A 12,141-nucleotide genomic window follows, 5' to 3' on the forward strand; every position below is an offset into this window, starting at 1 on the left:
ATCCCAGACACAAATGTACGGCCAGACACAAATTTGTTTTCACTGTGGTAAAAGCCTGAAATCAGGACAAATTCAAACTTGCCGTTAACGCTAGTAGGGTCTAATGCAAAGTAAGTAACGCCAGCCTTGTCAAAAGTCCAATGTGCAAACAAAGATTAATCAAATAAATGTCACAGCATTAAAAGAAAGAAAGGAAAAAAAAGCAAGATATTTTAAAAGTTATACTCTTTTCATTCATCTTGTATGCGCACACCCGTGCACCCCCCCACACACACAGACTCTCTATTAGGACAGATCTGTATCTTGCACTTCCTCTTTTATTAATTAAATGTGTAATTAAATCCTGTCACTTATACTCCTGGGAAAAACACTGAAAAAAAAAAAAACTACGTCAAAATAACTACGATGACCTTACTATCCATCCATCCATCCATGCATCCATTTTCTGTACTGCTTATCCTACCCAGGGTCACGGGGAGTCAGGGTTCCCAGGGAACTCAGGGCACAAGGCAGGGGACACCCTGGACAGGGTGCCAACACATTGCAGGGCACAATCGCATACTGTACACACCCATTCACACGCTACAGGCAATTTATAGATGCTAATCAGCCTACAACGCATGTCTTTGGACTGGGGGAGGAAACCGGAGTACCCGAAGAGAAAATGCAAACTCCATGCATAAACCTTCAACCCTGGAGGTGTGAGGCAAACATGTTAACCCCCAAGCCACCATGCCCCTACGATGACCTTCTCAAATCAGGGAACTATTGTTTAAGTTTTGTTATAACCACCTGATACTGTTTTACTTTTTGGGATTGAAGAAGAAGAAAAAAAAAAAATCAGAAAAAAATAAAAAAGTTTGTTGGACATGCTAACATAATCTACTACAAAGCTGGGACATGGTGCTGTTGCTGGTCAAAATGGGGTCCTATAGTGCTTGTATGGTTTTGTTTTCCTTCTTAATTTGGTCTTTTCAATTCCTGCCCACTAGTTAACGCTCTCCTATCACACGACAGCTAGCAAGTGAGAAAGGAGGGGCTTGGTCCAAGGAAACCAACCTTGGCATCTTTTCAAACTGGTGCTCATCCTACAATGCAGCTCTCCAAAAAAAAGTGCTATCTGCCTTCTTCTGCATACACGAGCTCAGAGATGCCCTGGATTGGCTAGTGTCGCTGTGATGGACGGGGGGGGGGGGGGGGGGGGGGTTGGGGTTTCCCCTCGCTTTTACCCAGAAAGCACAGCCAGTTTTGCTTTCATTTTGGACTCCTCACTGCGAGCGGCTGGGGCACTGTCGGGATTCAAACTCACGATCTCCTGACAAAAGGGCAAACTTTTCTTTTCTGTTGCACCACTCTGATGATTTTCAGGGAAGATTTTCATTTAGTAAGGACGAATAAGAACCTCGAAATGAAGAGACAGGCTGCCCTGTGCACTGTAAAGCAATGTTTAGGTCAGGCTACCAGAGCGATCAACTGAAAACAGGGGAAAAGTTTGCCTCGTTTTTATTTAGGAGGCAATCTGATTTAAACACATAATCTGTTGATTCTGTATTAATACTCAGGTCCATCCCTACTCTATGTGTAGGAGAGTGACGGAGTTGCATAGCGAACGCAGCACTAACGAGACCAAAGTTTCTGTGGGAAGCATCCTGCTTTCATGGTTGCCAGCTCGTTTAATTACGGCAGTGAAGGAGAGGATGAGTGTGAAAGGAGGGGAGGAATCCTTCACTGACAGCCCTCCTCAGATTCCTCACCTGTCCAAGACAGAAGACGCACCTGTCACTGCACACTTAATCACCGTCCCGCTCGGGCTGCAGCCAAGAAGCCACACCAGCGCGACGAAAATTAAAATGAACTTTCTCGCCACGCAGTCACAAAGGGGAAAAAAATTATAACGCGCGCACACACACACACGCGCGCGCGCACACAAAAAAAACGAAACGCTGTCACTCCCCTTCCCCTCATTAATATTCCGAGGTTAAGAGCTTTTCAGCGAAACGTAATTAATTGAGGCTGAGCTGACAGTAAACAAGCAATTTCAAATTAAAGCGAAATGACAGGACCGTCATTTGTAAAATGTGAGCAGATTTTGGCGACAGATAAATGAAGGAAAATGTTAAGGAGGAAAAAGTGATGAAGATATTAATCTTCACCTGTCTGTGTCAGCGTGCCACTCATGTCGACGATGCTGCTCTCGATCCTCTGCAGATGCTTCTTGTCCTCTTTGCTGCCCATAATGAGGGGAAGGATGTATTTCTGCAATTAAAAACATGACACGCTATTAGAAAGCCTTGCAGGAAAAGGGGGTGGGGGGTGGGGGGGGGGGGGGGGTGGTGGTAGGGGGTAGCGCTGCATCAACGTGTGAGGGCACGCTCGGCCGCACGTTCTCAGAACAGGACGCACGCCGGCCGATTCAGGCTAAATGTGGCTTCGCAGGAAACCGACACAAATATCAGAGAAAAGAAAAAAAGGAAGTGAGTAAAATATTTACAGCGGTAATGGAGTAATGTTTACCTGGTGTTATGCGTTACAAATTAGAATGCATACGATTTGCACTACATGTTAAAGACGCTTCGTTTTTTTGCTCCTCCTCCTTCTCCTTCTCCCTCTGGAAAATCTTGTGGTTTGCTCACTTCATCTTCAACAATTTGACTCAATAGCTGACAAGCAGGCCAAGAATTAAGCAACGGGGCATGACTTTGGGTTCAACTTCATTAAGCCTTTTTGCCCACAGCCTGGCTGCTCCATTCCAACATGTCACCTTGCGAGCACAATTGCTTGTCAGAGTTAAGCCTTGTTCGACAACACGTTCATACACAGAGGATGAGCTAGCGGGTCGGAAGGCTAACGCATCCCTGGACTCTCTGACTCTTTTAAGACGTACTGTATAGGTAAGGTTCTCCCCACCTCCTCCCCCCTCCTCCCCCAGGCTAACAGTGCTCGGTAGCATTAGATTAACAGGAGTTGGAACAGGAGGTCCTGTTGCGAGCTACAAGCGCATCGGGCCTTTTGTCTGATGGAGAGGAACAGTTGGTCCGGCCAGGTTTTTCACAGCGGCCCGAGCGTTGTTGACACTGGCAAAAGTAATAAACACTTTTAAGTTGAAAAAGATTAAATGGCTGTCAGCGCTGGGGTAATTAATAAGAGGGCTGCTGCGAGTGGTGTTTACACCGTGCTCTATAGCATAAATAAAGGATGGGCCGAGAGCGGGGCATATGGTGGCACTGGCACGCCGCTCCTGTGATATGACAGCAGTGTGAGCGCTCACACCAGGGAATACCACCTAACCATGTCAGCACACACACACACACACACACACAGCACACTGATATGAGACAGAAGAAAGTCTGGTGAGAAAAGAGGAAAGGGATATAAATAAAAGAAGAAGAGGATCTAAAATAACATGTTTAATGCATATTCAGGTGTTTCATGAAAACTTGAAAGTAGTAAATAACTCAATAAAATTTAGAAATAATGACACATATGTATAAAAGCAGAAATTTGCATCCCTTCTGATGGGGGGGGGGGGGGGGGGTCAAAACCATTCAAAATAGACAAAGAATATAAGGATTACAAACAGAAATATTTATTCTGTAGGTACTCGGATATTCAACATAATGTGGCACTGCAATGTTGTGGTTATCGTTAAGAATTAGACCACAGTGCTGCTGAATTCGGATCGAAGATGTTTATGAATTTTCAAGCATTAGACAGCAGCCCGGACAGAAGTTACGGCTAAATCGCGTGACCTAATAATGAGTGGAGTACATGTATAGGGAGGACAGGTATGGAAGGAGTCTCCAGTGTCGGCTCGTCGGAACGGTCAGCAAACTTTTCCGCTAGGAGTCTTGAGGACAGATGATCGTGCTTTATGTTTACTCTGGAACATGACAAGCTACATTTTAAAAAAAATCTTATTAAACATGAAGCGAGAGAGAGAGCGAGCGAGAGAGAGAGAAGTTGGTGCAGGGACTACCGTTTATAGCCGGAATAATGCAAGCGATAACTTGTTTTGTGATGTTCCACAACATTTAAAGCATTACGTCATTATTTAGTTTAAAATTGCTGTTCTATAAGTAAGGGATAATCCATGTCTAGGTGTGCATTACACGAGTTTCCATGGATTATCCTGTTTATACTATGGTCGCATGCCCGCATTGGCAAGTTAAAGCTGTTGTTGATGTTTGCAGTATGTTTTATCTCATACACAGAGATAAAGTAGTGCGATAAGATTACATTTATTTGAATGAATTATAATAAACAGTTATTTGAGAGAGAGAGAGAGAGAGAGAGAGAGAGAGAGAGAGAGAGAGAGAGACAGTGCGTGTATGTATATTACCCTAAATTAAACTGACTGGAACTTCCTGTGCATAATACACCGTCCAACCAATCAGAATCGAGCATTCAGACAGACCACGGTATAAGAGGAATAAAACACTCCAGAGCATGCTGTTATATGAAAATAATCATCCGAAGGTAGTAACAGTAACTATGTTGCTGTGTGCTGGTGATTAGTTTCCTATTACTGCAGCACACCGTCATGTTTCTTCCTTATAAGTACAATGTTGAAAAGTGTTGGTTGGCTGTTCAGTGGATTTAGAACAGCATCGTGAGTATAAGTACAGTGGAAAACATAGAAAAATTCCACAATGCTGAGACAGAAATGACATCCGGACTGAAAAACACAGATCTCCTGTGTCATGTGGAAAAAATGGCTGTGTGTGTGTGCAGTTCTTCCCAAACTATTAATAATTTGGTCAGTTGTGTAGCTGCAGAGCCATGCGAGGCTTTATAGAGCTGTGTGTGCTGACAGCAGCAGAGGGGTCTAACTGAAGTGGCTGCTTTGAAGGCGCACGCGCGCACACACACGCACGCACACACACACGTGCCGGCCTGCGCACGGCAACATATATACACTCGTCCTGAGAATAACGTCATGCGAGTACCCCAACTTAGCGCTGCTTGGTGTACGACGGCCCGCACTCGCTGCTCCTCCAGCTATAAAAGGGGGTAATGGAGTCCACATGCCCCTGTGGCCGGTGCGGGATCATGAGTCCTGACTAACAGGATCTCCCCTTAGCGCTCAAATCAAAGGACGTGTCCTGGCGCTGGGTTTTTCCGTAAAGGGAAAGTATAACAAACAGAAAAAGTGCTCGAGATGAGCTCATGCGTATGACGCAAAGCAGACAGGGTGATGTACACGCGGCGCTCTCTCCAAGCCTCGCTGGTAAATTACCCACAGACGGGAACCTCGCCCGAGATCCTTGGCTCTTGAAGGAAATGCATAGAAAAGAAAGCCAGAATCTGCAGATTAACTGTATACGGTTTTTTTTCTTTCTTTCTAAAAATCATAATAACGGCGGTGTTTCGGGTCATGCAGGAACTTACGCGGTACAGGTGATGGAAGCCAAAGGCCATTCCTGCCATGATGATGGCCAGGGCACCGTAGTCTCTCCATCTGTAACCAGGGGGACCTGCAGAGACACACAAACACAGCAGACACTGACAAGAGCTGCAGATATTATACACACACACCAGCACTGCTGCACCAAGGGCTTCTAAAACAAAACAGAAAAAAAAACGACCCCAAATAAATAAATAAATAAATAAATAAATAAATAAATAAATAAATAAATAAATTCAAAGCATCAGTGCTGTTAGATAAAAGTTTGCATACCAAAGACAGTAGTTCTGGCTGCAAGACGAATCACACGTTCATATTAATGCACTCGTTCGAATCCGTTATTGTTTTTATACCAACATCTGACTCAAATGGACCCTCTGCACGGATGAGTTTTTAAAAATGTGCACAAGCGTTCATATTCTTCAAGGAGATGTTTATTTAGAATGGAAGGAAGGAGACTCCAGTGTCAGCCGCTTTGTAACGAGCTGTAATTTGACGTTTTCTGATACAGGAAAGTCTTCAGGATGGACGGCTTTGCCAGTTTCTCTGCAAGTTGACAAGCTCTATTTGTTTTTGTCTCATCTTATAAAAGAAAGGCAGGCGAGTGAGAGAGACTTTTCTCCCTTCCACAACATCGAACGGATTACAAAGAGTAAATAATCCTTTTCTAAATAAATTGAAAAAAATAAAAATAAAAACGAACTGTTGGCAAACTGCTGTGGTTGAAGAGGAACGAAAGAGTTCAAGACACGCTGTTATGGGAAAATAAATCATCTTTGTAGTGGTAATACACCATTCGCCACCTTGTCATGCTTCATTCCTTACATGACTAAGACAAAGAGGTTACTATTACTCAGTATGGGGTGAAACAAAATGATATTCTCTTTGTGAATAAGCACAGTGGAAAGCCTTTCCTGATGGCCACATTAAACCGGTACAGCAGCTAGAAATGCATCATAATGAAAATGACACAAAACAGCACAGGAAGAGTTTTCGTTTTTCTTCTAAGCCCTTGTACAGTAGTCGTATGGTGAAGTGTGTTCTGAGCACTATGAGGAAATGGTTGCCACATCAATGACACCCACACACTCATTCTCAGAAACGTATACATCGAACCTATAAAAATATCAGTTTCTGCTCTGCTCAGTTTCAATACGCGCACAAAAAAAAAAAAAAGAAAGACTACTCACTATATGCTTAAAACACACAGGAAAGAGAGAGAGAGAGAGAGAGAGAGAGAGAGAGAGAGAGAGAGAGAGAGAGAGAGATACAGTATTACTCAGGCTGTATTGTGGGAATTCCATGTACGATGAAATGAATAATCGAGCGATAAACTCAATGAAGTTCTGAGAAACACCAAAAATGAAGTATGCATTTGTTCAAAGATCAGATTTTAGCCAACAGCACCTATTTCCACTCATGACAAAGCAGCTATTTGTGATCTGGCAAAGCCGTGTGCACAGGTTAAAAAAATTATCATGCAAATAATCGAGGAGAAAAGTAATTAAGGCACGTCTGGCTGTGGCAGGTCAACATGTCAGATACAAAATGCTCCGTTTTGTACCATACTGAGCCTGGGGAACAGGTGTGTTGCTGTAATTTGTCGGAATCCGCTCCACTGAATACAAATAAACAAGGCTTCTAATAGACTTGCAGACAAATCTGGATCTTTTCCCCCCTCCACTGTAAGTCCTTTTTAAGACTCTGGCTTTGGAAAAACAGGTGGTGAATGAGCAAATGATGAATGAGCAAATGACCATCATTTTTTGATGGCATCTTGTGTGATTTGACATGCAAAAAATACCCTAACCGCCAGTCCCGGGTTAGTCCGAGGGTGCCATCAGGTGCTGTTTGGTGTCTGTGGGCACGTCAACGACATTCCCGTCGAAGCCTTTACTCCGACTCGTATTCCTAAAAGAACTATAAACACAACTTTATCTTTTACGTTAACAGTTTGTGCGGTCTCACCGTTAACACCGAGTGTACGGGATTCCAGTCGTGCTTACGGGATGTAGCTACTTGAACCAAAGACCACGTTGACTTCCTTCTGTTCCTGAGCACTTTCTCTTCCTCCATCTCGCACAGCTGCTTTTCATTTGGTCACTTAAAGTGTCAGCCTGAGCCCCATTCCCCCTGCTTTTTTCCAATCTCCTCTCAAATTTATTGGGTTCAGGGAAGACACTACTGTCCTTCTGCCGGCCGAAAATAGGGATCAGAGTATTCATTACTCCGACAGAGATGGATGCAGGTCTCCGTGCATCGTCCCCATAACAAGGACATCAAAGAGAAGTAGTCCTCCTCTTTTCAGCCTGACCCCCACACAAGACTCCCTGCTCTCACCTCATTATGCACTCCTCTTATAGCCGTTTTGATATAAAACCCTCCGTTAGAGGCGGCCTGGACCCTAACTGCATGGCCATCCCATCAGCGGCGCTTTCATTACAAAACATGAGATGCTGGGGAGTCAAGGACAGTGTGGCAATAAATGAGGGTGGAATACATCTGGAATCATTGTCATATAGGTTAAGCATTAGGCGGACTTCATTCTGCATTGGTAAATCAGTGGTCGGCTCGACGCTCATAACCCGCGCGAGGTAATAAAGATACAGGTTGGAGCAGGCCCTTTTCCCTGCCTTTCCAAACCCATTGCCGTACGCAAAGAGATTGCCATGATGGACTGAGCACTGTATCACACGGCCCACGCCGTCTTCCTGCGTACGGGAATTAATTACAGATCTACGCAAATAGGAGGTCATGTACTGTCATGAAGTAACCTAGAACAGATCGGTTGGACTCGTGGCTTGCTGCACAGACGTTGAGACAACTAAATTTACGGCCAAGTCTTACACGCTCTTACTACGTCGTGATAAGAAGCTTGTGCTAGGCATAACTGCTGCACATGTCCATACTGTACACGGCTTACTTTCTCATTCTCTCGACGGGGAAAGAAAAAAAAAAAAAAAAAAAAAAGAAACACCCCACACAAAAGCAACCTTTCTGACATCAAAAATTGTATAACCACGATGTAGTAACATAAATAAATAGAATAGAGTTAAAGATGTAAGGAAGATAATGGAGAAGCCTTTCAAACAAGCAGAGGAAGGATGTACCGGCTTAAATAACACACCCGACGTATTAAGCATGCCTTCTTACGTTATCTATTTACAATGATATCACTGATGTGTTTGGACAGGTTTGCTTTAAACCCTAATAACCCCTGTCCTTTCTTAAAAAGCAGTCGTGTTTTGACTTTCCTTTCATTTTTAGTCAATCCTTACTCTGAGCAAAATAGCATGAATGTACGATCAAATGACTAAGGAATAAATGTGTAACTATCGGTTACCGCCATAAAAAGGTTGTTTTTTTTTTTTTTTTTTTTTTGGAGAAACTAAACTTGATGACCTGTGCGGTTACGCAGACCACATCAAAGCGCAAATCACACCCAAACAGTCTGGCTCGTCCGTGCCATTTGTGCCATTTCATTTTTCAACCTGCACAAACAAACCAGCCTGTTTTGCTTCTCAAAGCCATACCAAATCCCAAAGAACCCACACAGTTTTAATGTGTTGTTATTTTCCTCACAATGTATTTTCATTTCATCAAAGATGGTTTGAAATTCAAAGCGTTTTAAGTGAATCCGGGCACAGGCGTTTCGGTCTGGTTTATGCATTGTTGACGAATTTTTTTTTAAAAACATTACATCAACAAGCATTTCCCAGCAGTAATTTTTTGTTGACCGTCAGCAATCTGGGAAAATCCGTCAAAAAAAAAAAAGTCACTTTGCAGGTGGTTAGCAGGTTCGCCTCACACCTCCAGGGTCCTGGGTTCAAGTCCCGCCAGGGCCATGTGTGTGCAAAGTTTGTATGTTCTTCCTCCGGGTACTCCGGTTTCCTCCCCCAGTCCAAAGACATGCATGTTAGGCTAAAGTGTCCGTAGTGCATGAATGGGTGTGTGAGTGTGTATGTGATTGTGCCCTGCGATGGACTTGGCACCCTGTCCAGGGTGTACCCCGCCTGGTGCCCGATGCTCCCTGGGATAGGCTCCAGGTTCCCCGTGACCCTGAAAAGGAGTAAGCGGTAGAAGATGGATGGATGTTCTTTGGGGTTTTTTTCCCCTGCCTATAAGCTACTTTAACCCTTCATTGATTTAATTTTTGTATATAATTCATGCCTATCCTTCCTGCAAAGTTTCACAAACACGCCGCTAAAAACTATCAGTCGGTCTACTACAGGTATCGAAAACCTTAATGCAATAAAATCTTAATCTGAGGACCAGGATTTGTTGGATAGCTAGAAAACCCTAATCGGTTCAGTTTGTAATCAGATACTGCCTGTCAAAATGCTGTGCTGCAGTCGGAAAATAGAATCTTTAAATGAAATTTTCTCCCTTTTCACCCTTGACCCCACCAAGCACACTTTAAACTGCTATAACTTGATATACACACGAAAGAGGAACATATTTCTGTCCAGGAAAGCAGTCACCACGTGAAGGGTCTTCCCAGGCCTCCACACAATGACCCTAGACCAGACAAACCATTGAAATATTAGCTAGTTTACTGCAAAGCTGACATTTTCGAAGTGGTTGTGATTTTTGACTTCACACCTACTCCAGGATAGGCAAAACTGTCCATCCCTTTCTTACTGATAATAGGTGCAGTGGTCTTATTTTATATCCAGAATCTTATAATCGATTTGATCAGGCATTCATCATGTTAGGGCAACCAGCATTCCAACGTTCATTTGCACAACTTTAATCTGGCTTATACAGTACTGAGCATGGAAATGCTGAATTCTAGGCTGTAGCCTTGTTAGACAGGAGCTCCATAAAGTTTCTGATTGAAGGTAATCTATAATATAAGTTAGTGAGAGCAGGGAATGTATCCCAATACGAATACAGTACTTGGATCGAACTGATAATGTGTTACAACTGCCTGGTCAGGGTCGCGGTAGTTGAACTTATGCCACCAGTTTTCGTTTGTTTATATTTTGGGAAATAGAACAAATTAAATGTGTTGGAAAATATGGCGGGTAAGTACAGCTGAGTTCAACTCGAGTGATGTAGTTGAAACTGTCATAGTCAGAATTCACAGATCATACTGACAGTGCTGGCTTTCGGACACCTGGGGTTTTGCCAAAAAGCTCTATTTTGGTTTCATCTGACCAGAGAACCCGATCCCATCTGAAGTTCCAGTAGTGTCTGGCAAACTGAAGATGCTTGAGTTTGTTTTTGGATGAGAGTAGAGGATTTTTTTCTTGAAACCCTTTCAAACAACTTGTGGTGATGAAGGTATCTTGTAGTTTTGGAGACTTTGACACCAAGACGCAACTAACTTCAGCAGTTCTGCAGCTGTGATCCTGGGAGATTTTTTGGCCACTTCAACCATCCTCTTCACAGTGCGTTGAGTTAATACAGACACACGTCCAATTCCAGGTTGAGTCATAACATTTCCAGTTGACTGGAACTATTTAATTATTGCCCTGATGGTGGAAATCGACATTTTCAATGCTTTTGCTAATTCCTTATAGCCACTTTCCATTTTGTGAAGCTCAACAACCTTTTGCCGCACGTCACAGCTCTATTCCTTGGTCTTACCCGTTGTTATGAATGACTGAGGTAATTTGGCCTGTGTGTTACCTCATATTTATACCCCTGTGAAACAGGAAGTCATGGTTGAACATGTCGAATTTCCTGTTCCTAGTCACCCAGGTATATTAAAATAAAAAAAGTGAAATAAAAATGGGAATATACTTCGATATATTAATAATTATAATTAACATATTTCTCATATGAATTCATATGGGTGCCAATAACAAACTGCATTTAACAAAGGTTTTTTTTATTAATAATATTATGTTCGCAATTGCTTGATATCCATGAGAGCAGAGTATTTTTGTGAATTTTTTTAACAAAAGATCAAAGAAGTTAAACAATAAAGACAATTTTTCACAGCCTTCTTTGCTCATATTTATCAAGGGTGCCAATATTAGTGGAGGGAACTATATGCTGTACACCGCTAGTCTGGACAAAGCAATAGTCATCATACGACAAATACTGGTACTGTAACACTCACTGTGCGGTACCGGAGCAAGCGGCGGGCTGTGAATGATGTGAGGCGGTCCTGATGGACTCAGAGCCAGTGCTTCCTCAACACTGCCAGAGCGCTGGATGGCCAACTCCACCTCTTCATCGGTCAAACCTGGGTGAAGAGAGTAATCAAGAGCAGCACGAGTTACACTGTGTAACCGTAATGAATGAACACACTCCCACGAACGCCACTTCGAAACAAGACATGGGAATCATGACATCACTTACATAGTCCATCATTACAGATCACGATTATATGTAACCTTCGACCACCAGCGCTGACTTAAACTAGGTTAACTGCAATGATGCTACGAGGAATAATCACAGGCATCAGCTCTAGAGGGTTAATGCTGCCCTGACTGGCACGGCACAGATCTTCCCCATTACTGGCAGTCCAGGCAGCGAGATAGACCTCGTCCATTTACAGCTGCCTTATTTCCCCAGGTGGAGCTCTTCGAAACCCCAGACAGATAAAATGCATTATTTTAATTCCTTCATTGTAATGTAAATGTATTACATAATTTTGCAAATGCCAATATAATCTAATCTTCAGATCTTTTTTAATGATTTTAGTCATGATTAAATTGCATTGAGGTCTCTGATGGAAAATGACATGGGAGAGGGGGAGGGTGAAGGGAGGAAAAAAAAAAATC

General features: G+C 43.0%; 1 protein-coding gene across 1 annotated transcript in view; it reads right to left on the reverse strand.

Annotated features, from left to right (window-relative positions):
- Window positions 1–12,141, reverse strand: part of pex14 (peroxisomal biogenesis factor 14) — a 91,253-nt gene that overhangs the window by 23,533 nt on the left and 55,579 nt on the right. Inside the window, exons 4-6 of the mRNA XM_017486870.3 lie at window positions 11,475–11,600; window positions 5,389–5,474; window positions 2,154–2,256 (exon numbers count right to left, since the gene is read on the reverse strand). Coding sequence (XP_017342359.1) covers window positions 2,154–2,256; window positions 5,389–5,474; window positions 11,475–11,600 — 315 coding nt within the window. The remainder of the gene's footprint in view (window positions 1–2,153; window positions 2,257–5,388; window positions 5,475–11,474; window positions 11,601–12,141) is intronic.

This window comes from Ictalurus punctatus, chromosome 15 (assembly GCF_001660625.3).
Source record: "Ictalurus punctatus breed USDA103 chromosome 15, Coco_2.0, whole genome shotgun sequence".
NCBI classification, from domain to species: domain Eukaryota; kingdom Metazoa; phylum Chordata; class Actinopteri; order Siluriformes; family Ictaluridae; genus Ictalurus; species Ictalurus punctatus.